This window comes from Xiphophorus couchianus, chromosome 12 (assembly GCF_001444195.1).
Source record: "Xiphophorus couchianus chromosome 12, X_couchianus-1.0, whole genome shotgun sequence".
Taxonomy (NCBI): domain Eukaryota; kingdom Metazoa; phylum Chordata; class Actinopteri; order Cyprinodontiformes; family Poeciliidae; genus Xiphophorus; species Xiphophorus couchianus.
In genome coordinates this window covers 24,285,435-24,300,177 of record NC_040239.1, presented here as the reverse complement: position 1 = coordinate 24,300,177, position 14,743 = coordinate 24,285,435, and the positions used below count along the sequence as shown (strand labels likewise).

Here is a 14,743-nt window from a genome sequence, read left to right as displayed (position 1 = left end):
CGTATCCATCCAAACAGAAGCTGGGAGCCCACAGCAGCAGATAGAAGAGAGAAGGAATTTATGGAGAATGTAAAGAACTACTGCCCCCTTGCGGTGAAACATCAACAAGACAGTCAATATTAGAAGTTGGCATCAATTCATTTGTTTGGTTTTTTAAAAAATAGTTTTTGGTTATTGCCGTTTGTTTCTTTGTCTTGTTCTCTTTTTATAGTTTTTATTCGTTTGGTATGTTGCTCAATGACGTCCTGGGATTTCATTTAAATAATTTTTGACACAAATTGAATAAAGAAGAAAAGTTAAAACACTGCGTCAGCAGATTGCTTGAGTCTTTGGAGTTCTGGCAAAGACTCAAAGCCAGGGAATGAGTGAGGTCCGTGCAGGGCTCGGTAGTTTCTCACCAGAAACCAGCAATAAAAGGCAAGAAACATCAACAAAACAAAACCAAAAAAAATTTTGATTGATTTTAACTTTAAAATGTAAACAATTAAAGGTAAGCAGAAGTAATTTTTTTGTTGAAAAATAATGTAATTTTGGTTTGCTATTCTATTTTTCACATTTAAAATAATGATAGCCAGAAAAACTTTACACTTCAGTCTTGTCATTTGTTTTATTACATTTTTTAAATGCTAGTCTTCATCAGAACTCATTTGATACATTATACTTGTCTTACATGTTCTGATTTTGAACTGGCGTCTCTTGGCGATATTGCGTTTTAATATTTATATTTTTATATTTATTATTTTAATTTCAAACAGAAACATTACTTATGTTTCAATTTTGTGTTTCCACTTGTCTTCCTTTCTATCAAAATATGCAACTGCCAAATTATGTATGGAGTTAAATTGACTCGTAATTTTTGCATAAAGTTCAGTCATCAGTCTAATTCTTCTCAGTCTTCTATTTCTCACAAGCATCAAATCACCTGTCAACAAAATGACTGAGTTAAACCATAAAGCATTACATTGCAATAGTTCCAAAATTTTACAAATTCTATTACACTGGTGTGAAGGACACGTTTATTATGACATACCGGTAATTAAAAGAAAGTTTCCAAGGCAAAAACATAGATTTTTTTTTATAACAATTGGACTGAAAACAGCACTGTTGTGATAGATTATATAAACAAAACTATTTCAGAGCTACACAAAAGCACGAATCGTCCTCTGGTGAATTTAAAGACAAAGGTCCAGCAGTTGCATTACTGCTACGGAGCACTAGGTGATGCTGTATGATCACTGGAAGAAGTTTTCCACAGTCCAACTCCAAGAAAGCAAGCTGCAATAACTGAAATTTTGAAACTGTGTGCCATCGATGGGGCAGTGAGGGGGCTGTGGGAGGGAGAAGGGGGCGACGACCCACCTTCATCTACTTGGTGGTGAAGCTGCAAGTTACCCAAACCTGTCACATATCAGAAGCCTATTATTTGTGAAAGAATTCAGCTCCCACCACTCACACACAAATCAGTCTCAACATCTGGCACAGTAAATAAATATACCAGTGTGCGTACGGGTGTGTGCGTGCGGCGTGCGAGTGTGTGTGGGGATGATGGATGGGGGAATGGGGTGTTATCAGGGAGAGCATGTATCAATGTCTGCCAGTTTTACACACAGCCTGACAGGACAGTGACACACTCGAACATGGGCGGCAGTCACCCAGACGAGCCGAGCTTCATTTCCTGTCCCTGCTCCACTGCCAAAAATATGTGACATGTTGTCTTCATTAATTCCACCTCTATTTGGAGCTCTCTCCCTCTCACACACCCCTGTACACCACTGTCCTTCCATTCATTCACACCCAAACACACACGCCCGCAGAGAACTCCCTACAAGCACTAAAAAGCGCTCATACATAGGTGCTAATGAAAACCCCGTCATGTGTGCACACACACACTTCTTTCCACTCTGCTATACTCGCTCTAAAAATCATTAAGCAGCCGCCAACAACATTTTTCAGCAGAGCAAACTACATAAAGATGTCACTTTAATTCGCTTACTAATTAACACTTAAAAAGACACAAATTAGATATGCGTGGCTAAAAGCAATTATAATATCCGCAAGTTTTTTGCGAGTCATTTGGGAAATGAAAAGAATGCCTAATTGCTGGAACCAACATCGTCTGAGACATGGCTTAAGTGATGCCTGTTAGGGAATGGTCTTATCTACAACTGTGGCTCTGATTACAACAGTTTACCTCAATTACACGTGCATGTGGAGAATTTGAGAAGGTACATCTCTTTCTTCTCCTTCTGTGTGTGTGTGTTTTTATTTTTTTATTTGGAGGAGTTTGAGACGAGAAGGCAATTAGAATTCGTAGTAGGAGCGCTTTTAGGTTTTGAGAAAGAGGAATAGCAGAGGACAAGTGAGAGTGACCTCTCCTGGACAGCAGAGGAAGAAGATATTTGCAACTGGAAAGCAGCAGCTGCATCTAAGAAAGAAAGAAAAAAAAAAAAGAATCTTAGAAATTGCACTAAAAGTGTAACAAAGAAAACAAAAGGAGAAGGGTTTGGTCCTCGCAGGTACATCACTGACTCCACTTTCGCCCTGCTTATGCCGCACATCTCATCGGGCTATAATAATAAGAGGAGAGAAGTAAAAATAACACAATGGTGAGGGATGTTTCCACTTGGAAACTAATTATCAAGCTAAGCTGTGACTTATCCTCATCAGCCTGGCCCCGCCATTAATCTTGTGCTGTCGTCCACTTCACTAAATCCTGTGTGTTACACTATCTCACATTTACTTCATCAGCTCCAGCGCGGCTGTAATTAATGATTTCTCATGCCCTTCCCTTCTCTTCCCCAGCTCAGCTCACCATGTGTCCTCCTGCTAATCACGCTCCCGGAGAAGAAAAGGAGGGTGGAGGAGGAGGAGGAGGTAGAGAGGAAGCGAGAGTGGAGGAAGAAGGAATAAAAGACAAGAATATATAGGATGAGTAGTCAGCCTGTCTCCAGCCTGGACACACACACATGCACATGTAGATGGCGTTAATACCTGCGCCGGCAATGAGCTTCATTCAGATGACCATATGACAAGATGGCGACTCCGTGTGATTTGGATAGTGTGTGACAGAAGACAGAGGCAGAGTGCAGAACAGACACCCGGTTTGATGAGGGAGTGTTTGCTCTGTAACACATCTCAAACCCAACAGCACCTGTTCTTTTACAGTGGTCTGTCACTTCCTGGCAGTTCTGATACCAAGATACCGTGCTAATGAGAGAGAAGGGGGGGTTGTCACTCTCTTTAGAGCACCCCCCCCCCCCGGCGCACGCACGCACAGACACACACCGAAACGCACAAAGACATGCGCACTCTTTCTGTCTCTCGCTTTCACAAACAGTTGAGCTGTAAAGGGAAGGAGCTGCGCACAGATGATTTCCTTCCTACAGATGCCTGCAGGCTACAGTATTTCATCAGAAATGGGGAGAACTTTTGTAGTTCTTTTTTATTTGCTCTACGGCACAATGTCACTTTCTTCTCGACGGTGGGGCTGACTGAAAGATTAAAAAGTTTAACATGCCGAATCTGAAACTAAAAGCCCTTCAAAAAGGTTAGCTTGCGATTTTAAAGCGAGCTTGTGTTGAAATATCGTAAGCACCTTTTATCTTAACTGCACAAAACAACTTTCTTGGTGTTTTAACCTAGTCCCACTTGCTGACGCTAACAGCTAAACTTGAGCCACTTTGGGTGATTATTTATGGAAAAGGCAACGGTTATTTACACAAGTATACAAAGTTGGAGTCAGTGCGTCACCAATGAGCTTCCCGCATGAAACGCGCACTAAAAAAACTTGGTGACTGATAAAACCAGACATGGGCGTCTCCTAGACCCCTGGGCCACATTTAGATGGAGAAAATATAGTTGTTAGATAATAACCTGATCATTTCACATTGATTATGCCCCCTCTACTTTGAAAAGCTTTGTATTTCGAAGGACTGTTGTTGTTTCTCTGTTTGGTTAGCTGAAATAGCACCCTTCTCCGCGACGGTCTCGCCTCATGCTAAATGAATACACAGACTTTGAAAAGAGGCTTCACATTACTGAATATCATTATCACCTCATCTGTGTGCACAAGACTGTTGGGAGTGCAATATTTATAGGTTGCCATTTCCAACTGTCATGAATAAACTCTTTCCATGCTATTGATGTATTTAGCATCTTAGTGCAGTGTATGTCCACACCCCACACTTATGATAGGGTCCAAGATGCTAAAGATCAAAGAAACTGTTTGGATACAGTAAGGTCACAATCCACACTTCTAGCGTTGTGCAGATTTACTCCAATTTTTCTATTAAAATCCAAGGTAAGATGGAGAAAAAGCTGTAGTTCCGATGGATTATTGGTTGAAATAGTATTGAAATTGTTTTTCATTTACAATAAGGTAAAGCTTCCTTTGTCATGTCACATTTATTGTTCTGTGGCAATGACCTCATCAGCCAGAGAAAAAAAAACCCCACACATTTAAAATTCATCACCAAATATTATTTTGCCCATCCGGTAGACTAGACTAGTCAAAGGTGGTATCGATCCAGTCCTCCTGGATCAACTAATAATGACTTAAATGATAAGAAGAGGTCCAGAGAATCATTACCATCTTATAACATTTTAACAGAAATTTGTTTTCAAAAACCCAAACTGCGCCTTTAAGCTCTACAGCGCTGTGTGAGATGCATGATTGAGTTGTAGGAGGCAAGAGTAAGGGGATAAAAGTCAACAGTTCTTGGAACAGGAGGCTACACTTTTAGGAGAGAAAGGCTGCCTAGCATGGCCATGCTTTTATTCAATTGGGGCTTAGTGGAGCCAACAGGGCCTCACTGTCTCAGACACTTAATTACAACCCAAGACCGTTTGCTTTGCATTCTGGGCCAGCGGCGGCGGCAGCGGCAGCCGAGCGTTGCAGCCTCTACTCACTTCCTCCTCGATCTCTGCCAGGGATTTGATCGTAATGCCCATTAAATTGACTTGCTGCATCTGAAATCAAAAGCAGGGGGGAGGAGGAAGGAGAGGAAGGAGGAAGAAAAAAAAAAGCACAGAAGAAACATGGCGGTTAGGCTCAAGGCTAAGTAAGCATGCTTAAAAACTTTAATCCTTTCCAGCTCCATGTCAATACAAACGGGGCTGCAGTGACAACCTCTGCCAGCCAGCCAAATGGACTGCATTGAGTCAGCTCTGCCTGACTGCACGCATTCATCTCTCAGTGTGGAAGAAAGGAAAGGAAAGGAAAGGTAGATGAAGGAAGGAAATGGGAGCTACTGCTCATCTGAAGAGATGCACTAGAAAATGACTTATTTTCACTCTCGTGTTGCATTTATGGTCAGGAAATAATCATGCATTTGCCATCTGATCCGAAGGATTTTCTTATTTACCTGTTGAGGTTTTACATGAAACTTCTCCGACACCATAAATGGCACATCATCGAGAGCTGCAGAGAGGAGAACGAAAGAGAAACAAAGTTGAACTTTACACCAACAGAACATTTTAATCTTTAGCCTTAAATGCAACTACTTTCTGAAGTCTGAACGCAGGATTACAAAACAGCAAAGCTATCACCATCCCCAGCCGCCCCAGCGCCTCCCCGCCTTCCGTCTACAGAGAGAAGATGAAAGGCTTTTTTTTTTATTCACTGTGTATGAGCACCTCCACTCTCTCCTCCAGCCCAGCCCTTTTCCCAGCCCTCTTCCAGTTTAATTACTCTTGATTATTCCTGATTCTGTCTTGTCTGAGAGATGTTCACCTCTGAAACAAAGACGCGCTCGCACTGTAGGCACAGAAAAGCGTATAGAGGGGAGACAAAACACTCACGAGATATGAAATTTGCATGAAAATAAGCCGCACTGTTCAGCCAGCAAAAAAAAAAAAGGAAAAAAAAGTGGATTGAAATGAGGACTTGCCAGGAGCGTGGTGGTATAATTAGCATTTGACCAAACAAACGAGCTTCAACAGAGCTATAATTAAGCAGGCCTGTAATTAAGTGTATGCCCTTTATCATAATGATCGTGGTTAAAATGGTGTGATGGCTGCCAGTTGATTATTAATGGTGTAACCCCGTCCTGCATGCATCCTGCACTGGAATCAAGGTGTCACGACTGTCAGGCTAGAGAGCAGCCCTTTGTTTATAAAATACATTAGGGCCCAAATTAACACGGGGTGACAGGAGACACAAAGCCTCTCGCTTCCCCGCTGAAGGGGGAAACTGCAGCTGCTCGGCGTCTTTGTAAAAACTCCCAATTCTGGAGTGATAAAACTTGCCGGCGCTGGCTCCCGACCACAGCTCCAAATATCAAGGGGCCGAGCTTCAAACTGCTTCTCTTTAACCCGCAGTCAGGTCACGGCGCTGGACCTGACTGTGGAACTCATAAATGTAAGCCAAGGTTGTGAGTCACCGTCTGGGAGCTGGCGATCGCGTCGGCTTTTCCTGTTCCGAGCAATATTTAACAGTACTGACATGATAAAAATTTTCCTCAGGTTGAAGCTTTCTGTGACTCGGTTATTACAGGGATGCAAGGTTTGGCACTCGGAGACAACCGTAACACAATGCGATCTTTGTGATCAAAGTGTGGCTATGGCCTTGCAGGCAAAGAAGGAAAGCTTTTTCACTTTTCTTGGCTTTTTGGTTTTTGCTCATTACCCCATACTGTTCTTAAAGGTTGAACACAGAGCCGCTTTGAGCTAAATGCTAATGTGAGCAAGCTTTGATGCACATAATTACTAAAATAACAGGTTAAAAGTTTTCTTAGTTAATATTTGAATGTTAACACTTTGATATAATGAGAAATCAGCTGTTGACCAATGGGGGAATTGACCCATAGCTGACTTCGGCATTTGGAAGTTGAATGCGTTAGAACAAGTATTTCAATGAAGTGTATTTCTTGAAACGCCTTTCACAGACAAAACAATCATAAAGTACTATCCAGAAAATCAATAAAATAGCTTTAAAAAGTTTTTACAGTGCTTTGTTTCATTCTTCTGATTTTTTTTATCTTCTGTGTGTTTTGTAACATGCTGGATCTGGAAATGTCAGCTTGAGAAATTCTGTAACATAATTATTTTTTTTTAAATAAGGAAACTGATATTCAAAGTTACTAATACTAACTTTGCTAACTAAGCTCTTTGCTAAAAAAAGATGCTACAAACTGTTTCAAAATGGTAACTCCAAGTAATATGATTTTGCTTTAAATGAATACAAGATTCCTTCTTGCAGTGAGTCCTCTGGAACACACACAGTGAAACGTCACCTCTGCTTTTGACATAAATAACAAAATAAAAGGCCAGAAAGACATTTTTTCAAGAGAAATCAATGCTGGCAGTTTGACGCCTTCCTAAAACCAGCGACCGAAAATTGGCTACAAATCTATGATTGATGCATCGCTATTAATCTTCGTGGCATCATTGACATTATGCGCTTGATTTCGTGATCATCATTAAAATATACAAAACGTCATTAAAATAACACAACCTGAAAGGTGGCGCTGCAGATAACCTCAGTGCCTAAGCCCAGCCCAAAGCAGGAGTGATCAAAAATATTTCAAAATACAGGACAGATTCTTATCTCACTAGATTAGCTTTTAATGTGTGACTATTCAGAGCTTGAAGCCATTCATGGCAGCTGTTCGAACCTTGAAAACACAAGTGAACGCCACTTTGTTGCTTCCAGGACCAACGCCAGGGCAGAGGTAGGCAGGGAGAATACATTTAAATCAATAACTGGCAATGGGAAGCAGAGATTGTGCTTGCTGATGGATCTACACGGCACGGACAGATGGATGCGGAGAGCCGAAGGCCAGAGAGTTTCTTTATTGCTCAAGGATTACATTTAAAACCAGATCTTACTTTGTATTCCTCCGCCATCTATACTACAGAGCATATCTTACATCCAGACAAATGGAGAGGCGCAGCAGATGACTTGGCGGTAAGGGATGGATGCTGTACTATGGAGCAATCCGAGGGTGCAAAGGGCAAAAATAATGTAAATCCAATCTTCTGAGTAGAAATCCCAGCATGAAGCATGTTCCACCCGCCCAAGTGGCCACGCTACACTCCATTACCTCATAAGCGTATTGCAGTGCGGGGAAGCCGGGTACCTGTTTGGCATTTGGAGTCAATAGGAAAACATCTGGCAGGACTTTTGGTAGAGTGGCTGTGATGATGGTAGTGATGATGATGGCTGTGAGCGCGGCGGCGGTGTTAAGTAAGGAGGACCCTGTGGCTTGAGTGATTGTAGTGTAAAGAACGAAGTCAGCACAGGCCCCGTGTGGATCATTGCCTTATTAATGGCTCCGTCAGGTGCAATGAGCAATGGCTGCATTGTCATCTCCAGCCCCTGGGCACAGATGAATGGCTGTTTCAGGGCGGGAAGGGCTCCCTCGTACGCTGGGCTGAGCACTAATCCCTCACTCTTCCATTGTTGGATGCACTGTCACCCAGGACCTCAGCAACACCATACATCGCATTCCCACACCTCCGACATACGCCGCCGCCGCCGCGCACGCCAAGAGCGCTCGCGCACAAACACACAAGCCGCAGCGCTGACTGATGGGAAAATATGCGTGGCTGATCGAGCATACCCCATATTACCTGAGCCACCACTCAGGAGTAGCACTTCAGGAATGTTGATGAACTTTTATTTTACACTTCACTAATCCGGCAGAAGTGCATTGATCTCCGTCTGGTGTGATTACACGGGCGAATCTGTCTAAGCCCCTGAATTAAGCGAGGAACGACGTGCGAGCGCAAATTAACCTCCTCTCCTGTGCGGTTCTATTGTTCGGCAGCACAGAAATAATAGAGAAACGACTCCAAAATGGCTAGAAAGCCTCATCCAGAAGCTGCTGCATTTCACATTCCAAACACCTGAATAATCCCTTCCCTCTGCATGCAGTGAGGCTAGGCATTGCAATCCCTTCAGTGTCGATGTGACGTTCAATTTGAGCCTTATTCTTCATGCAGACCACAGAAATGCTATTCTAGTTGCAGACCCGGCTCTCTGTCACCACTGCAGATAATGGTGAGTAGATGAACAGAGAGCTGGAGGAGGAGGACCCCTATGCCCACTCACAGCCCTTAGCCCCGCTCTGACATGAGAAATGGTGCCCAGGCCTGACAGCATCTCGGAGACATATTGTAGTTTATTTTGTCGCCCGGGCATGCCATCTGTGCCATTCCAATAGAGGTTGTGTGTTCAGGCGGCTGCAAGGGAGAGGGCGCGAGGCTCTGGGTCCCTCAGTAGCTCTGCAGCCACGGCAGGTCATTAGTCAAATTGCCTAATGAGAGAGAATACAAATGGCCCCCTACCCTGACAGGAGGAATTTTGGAGGTGTCAGAGCTCCTGACCCGTGCTATGAGAACAGATGATAGCGAGTTGCTATTTTCAGATTCTTTTAATGACTATGGCTCTATGAAACTCATTCTTTTTCTTTTATCTTTCCCCTACTTTTTTTAAACCCGCAAGACAGATGAGTAAAAAAGGAAAAAAAAAAGATTTGCAAAAGCGGAAGTGTAAATTTTGAATAATTTAAATGTTTACTGGGAAGTCAATTAACATTCTAAAATGCACAAAACACTGATACTGAAACAGATTACGTGTGAAAATGGTGTCGAATCTATTTTTATTTGTCTCCTCTGGATGTGTGCGGCTTATTTCCTCAGCCTCACCGCAGTGGGAGTGGAGCATTCTGTTGCAACCTTCCTGACAGCAGCTGGGTTTATGTTAAAATATTTACTTTATTTTACGTGAATGTGCGAAAAAAATAAAGTTGAAAAGGTTTTGCGAACACGGACGACGGAGTGAAGGAATCTGTTTGTGGTTACAAACCGCTGGATGAGAGGGTGGGATGTTTCTGATTTTTGAAGAAACGAAGTGGAGTGGAAACATGAGGAAATGTGCAAAGAAGCTACTTTATTGTAAATAAGCGTACTCTTTGTCCAGTTCACAGAAAATGATAAAATTACATGATGGAGGTATTTTATTATCCAAGCTTAATGTGGACATACAGTGAAAATAATTGCATTTATGTTTCTGTAACAACAGATAGATGCAAAAAAAAGAAAAAAAAGAAAACAAAATCTAGGTTAAATGACTCACTCATGTTTACATCTGTTACAAGCAGTGCTAAAAATCCAATGGCGAGATTCAGCCAAAAGTCAGCCCCAGCTGTGTGCTGGACAGGTCTCATGCCAAATTGCTTGGAAATAACATTTATCCCCCTTTAACTTTATCACTTTTTTTTCCCACTTTACGACCAAAATCTCCAGTATATTTTATTCAGAGTTTATTTATTTGAAGTAGGAGGAAAACGACACATGGCTTTACATAAATAAAGTATGGCACGCTTTTGGAATTGACTCTGAAATCCTTAAATAAAAAAATCCAAATTCTTTCAAGAATCACCTCATTTGATGCCGCTCAATCCACTAACGCATAATTTGATCTCAGTGTAACTGCAGATGTTCTGAGACATTTGCTAGAATTGACAGCATCATGAAGACTAACACAGCGGACGGGTCAGGAGGCAGCTTGTTGAGAAGTTTAAAACACAGATGGGTTATATCTCTGTTTTAACCACACATATCTATCATTTCAAAATGGAAACAGCATAGTACAATGGCAAACCTATGAAGATACTGCTGTCTTCTGAAACTGACAACCCAGTCGAGCAGAGGATTAATAATGGAGGAGAGTCATGGTAAATCTGAAGGAGCTGCACACCATAAGCAGGACTTTAAAACAAAGCCATAAGGAAACAACAAACGGAAATGCTAAATTAAAGCATTTCCCGTCACCCTGAAAACATCATCCCAATAGAGACAAATGATGGCAGCATCATGTTGAGGCACTGCTTTTCTTTAGCAGATTCAAGGGAACCGGTCAGAGTTAGAGGAAAGTCAGATAGAGCTAAATAAGCAACAGTCCTTGCAACAGATTCGGCGCTACGGTTTCAGTTTCTGGCAGGACAACAACCTGAAATACGACTTGAAGAGCCGTTTCCAGATTCGATCTGATTGAGAATTGTAAAAAAAAAAATTGTTTTATTGTTATTGCAGTACAACAACAATCATAAGATAAGATAAGATAAGATTTATTTGTCATTGTCATCAAGAGATTACAACGAGATTGAGATTTGCTCGACTTGAGTTAAGATGCAGGTTACGTGTATATACATAATATACAAAGATAAAGAAAAATAGTACAAAATGAGAAATAAACTTAGACATCAGAAGACGGTTGCAGCGCCTGGAGGTGTCGCAACAGAATTTACATTTTTAACAAAGTGGTGTCAAGAGCAGAAGTTCTTATGCCTTTGAATCATTATAAAATTGCGATTATAAAGTCATGTACAGAATTTTATTCCTGTCAGCAAAACCTGAAGATAGGCAACACAATCATAATGAATACTTTTTAGGTTTGAATGAGTTTTGGTTTGATAAGAGAGTGAATAAAAACTGATATATTTGAAAATATGATTGAAGTTAATTATTAGTTGTTTGAAGTAGCCTCTTTGATGATGGGTGCGTTCAGTTTTGGATTAGTATTTGAGTTGTTTTATTTTATCATCTGTTTAATCATGGTAAATTCTACACAACACGGTAATAAAACTTTAAGTCAGTTGTGCCAACCTCTACAGTAGACTTCCTGGTAGAGACATTCCTAAAGACCTTTAGCTCTACTTACAGTAAAGGTAGCCTTGACTCAGTGAGGCTGAAAACAAATACAAGCCAGACTTTTCGGGTTTTATTTGCAAAGAAAAATTTTGAATTGCATGTATTATTTTCCTTCAGCTTAGCACATTGAAGTTTGTGGTTGTAACATGTGACTATTCATAAGGGATATGCAGAGCTTTAGAACCTAAAGGAACCTATTTCTGTCACTGAAAACACTAACCTCTCAGAAGTGACAGGAGAGACCCGTCTGCTAGCTTGCAACTGGGAGCGTTGCTGAAAAGAAACAGTTGACAATCAGACTTTAATCAGCAGCATGGAGTATTTTAAGACACCGTCATGCCACTGGCGTTGATCCCCAGCTGTGGCTGCTGGTAAATGTGCAGCAGAATGTGTGCATAAATGGTGTCCGCCTCTCTGGACAAGTGTAAAAGCTCGCAGAGGACTGGCAGTAAATTGCATGTGCCGGATGGGACGCAGCAGAAGGCACAATTACACAAATCCCCTCTTAATTAGCGGTTCTGTGGGCAAACTAACCCGTAATGATGGGAGGGATGTGGCGAGCCCCAAGAAATCCTAACAAGAAACACTCAGCAGCTCGGGCGACTGGGTCATATGGTTTCAACTCCCCTGAAGTAGTGACTGACGTGTGATCTGTTTTGATCAGCGGAGCTGCAGGAGATGGCTCCCGTGCAGCCCTCGCTCTTCACAAATGCGAGCCCTCGCAGAGAGAACCTGCCCTCTGGACTGTGGGTAAAGCAGCGGGCCCCGCGTGGTTGTGGGTGGCGTTATTAAGTTCTCCGTGCTCACAGTACCGGGCAATGTAATGTGGCATCTCACATGGTGAGTAATGAACTGCGCCAGAGCGGAAGCAGGAGGGATGACAGCCAAAGAGGCCTCCTTGGCAGCCACTAACCTGGGCATCCACCAATTTATCTTCCCCCAGAACCAATTCACCAATGCTGCACTGCCATTTGTCATTAATTATGCTAATAAGGATACCATTACTCTCCTGACGAAAAAGGAGACTGTTTCTGGTGCAATGCATTTGCCGTTGAATACATATAAGTTTGTTTGTTAGCTTTACTGTCAGAATGAGGGGACTTAAAAAAAAAAAGAGATATATTCCATTATTCAAATTAAACTGTTATGCTTTGCACTTTAAAAATGCATGCGGCATTACAGAAGAAGCGGAGACTTCTGCTGCGGCTGCTTTATAATTATGCAGCATTTGGTGCACCACAGCATAAAAATGGCCTCATCTTTCTAAAAACACTGGTGTGTTTGAACTTTTCAAAGCAGACTTTATGGTTCTAAGCAAAGCAGTCTGAGCAGAACTATTTAATATGGCTACTGGGAGCCCCAGATGCCCTTTTCCAAAACGACTTCATTCCCAGAATCTCATTGTGCTTTCTAAATCACACCACACTTTGTATTAGAAGACCATTAATTACAAACTTAACAAGTCAGCAGAGCCATTAAAAGATCTTTAAGGCATATTTGACCATAAATCTCCTTAAACTATATTTAATGACTGGATTTTTTGTGAAATATTTTTTATCAAGTTCTAATTAGATGTGTGATAACAAACCCTGCTGTACATGGGGGCAAATGAGAGAGCCGTGACAGGCCCATCCATTGAGGCCGTCCACGTCTGGACACCGAAACTAATGGAGCACCGCTTCTATCTCAGGGACGGATAGAAAGCAATGAGGGATGAGACTCCACAGTCCAGTCTGGCCGAATGCAAAGTCATTTAAAGTCCCTTATTTGACTGTAATAAAGGTCCAGAAATGCCTCAGGGCTTCAAGGCTCCAGTCAAAAAATCCATTAGGATTTACACAGGATTGATCCTCAAAAACTTAATGGCGCCATCACGTTGGGATTGATCGCGTTTGGCAGCCGAACCTGGACAGACCGGCCTGACATATGAAATGAATAAAAGTCATTATTTTAAGCTGTATTTCAACGCAATTGACTCTCGTCACATTTTATTGGATTTCTTTTTTTTCTTTGGTTTTTGAATATGCAACAATAATATCTGCAGTCATTAGAATAAAAACTGTGGGAAAAAGAGAGCTCATGACCAGTGAACTAACTCCCTTTCCTGTCCCAATGAAATTGTGACAAAGTCAATATGCTGTCATGTAATAACAAAGTCTTATTTCTCACAGCGTAACAGCTTTATAATGCCTGCTTATAAACTTTTAAACTGTTTAAAGAGCTCTTATTGACTCTTTCTTTTGCTGCATTTGAAAACCGATCCATGTCTGAGTGTAAAAGTGTCGTTATGCTTGCATGAAATATACAAATTAGCCTCAAAATTATTCACACCCCTGGCAAATTTAGGATGCAGTTTTTGAGTTTCACCAAGGTGTTTTGTTCTCACTAGAAGAAATATTAATGCTTTGGAGCAGTCAAGTCAGAATAAATATTTTTGATGGACAATCTGTGGAGAGAGTTAAAGATTAGGGTGATGGCAAGGAGGCCTTCTGACGTCAAAGACTTGGAGCTCATAATCAGATAAACACAAATACCACTGGAAACGTAAAAAAAAAACAAAAAAACATGTCACCAATTAAAATAAGTGTTTTATGTATTACTTTAATGTCATCAACTATTACTCTATTGACTATTTGTAATGGAATAATATAATAGAATTTATTTTTCTTTTCTAATCTGACACCCCTATGGTTCACGCGGACTTGCAATTTCCGAAAGTCATTGCAAATTTCACACAAATCTTAACATTTTCTGTATTTGCTTTTTTTTTCTGACCAATCACTGCAACTCAGCTGAATTTGGACCAATGCCTTTAAGCCCCCTTCTAATTTCACTTCTTGCTTCTTGACGTATCCAGACAGCTGGAAAGATGAAAGAATGTGTGACGCTAACAGGCAACATTTGCATGTTTTTTGTTCATTCCTTTCATCATTTTAAGACTATTTTGTAGAATTTGCTTATTCTGTGTCTACACTTGTTGTTAGCTTGAATGACCAATATGGAATTATTCATAATTTTATTTATACCAAGGGCACCGCTTCAAAAAGGAACCTGAAAATGTTATTTACGCTTTAAATATTAAATATGA

The 14,743-nt window shown here is 41.3% G+C and overlaps 1 protein-coding gene across 2 annotated transcripts in view; it reads right to left on the bottom strand.

Annotated features, from left to right (window-relative positions):
- Positions 1-14,743, bottom strand: part of mvb12bb (multivesicular body subunit 12Bb) — a 45,810-nt gene that overhangs the window by 858 nt on the left and 30,209 nt on the right. For both annotated transcript variants that reach the window (XM_028032652.1, XM_028032653.1), the window contains exons 8-9: positions 5,364-5,419; positions 4,909-4,968 (exon numbers count right to left, since the gene is read on the bottom strand). In XM_028032652.1, coding sequence (XP_027888453.1) covers positions 4,909-4,968; positions 5,364-5,419 — 116 coding nt within the window. The remainder of the gene's footprint in view (positions 1-4,908; positions 4,969-5,363; positions 5,420-14,743) is intronic.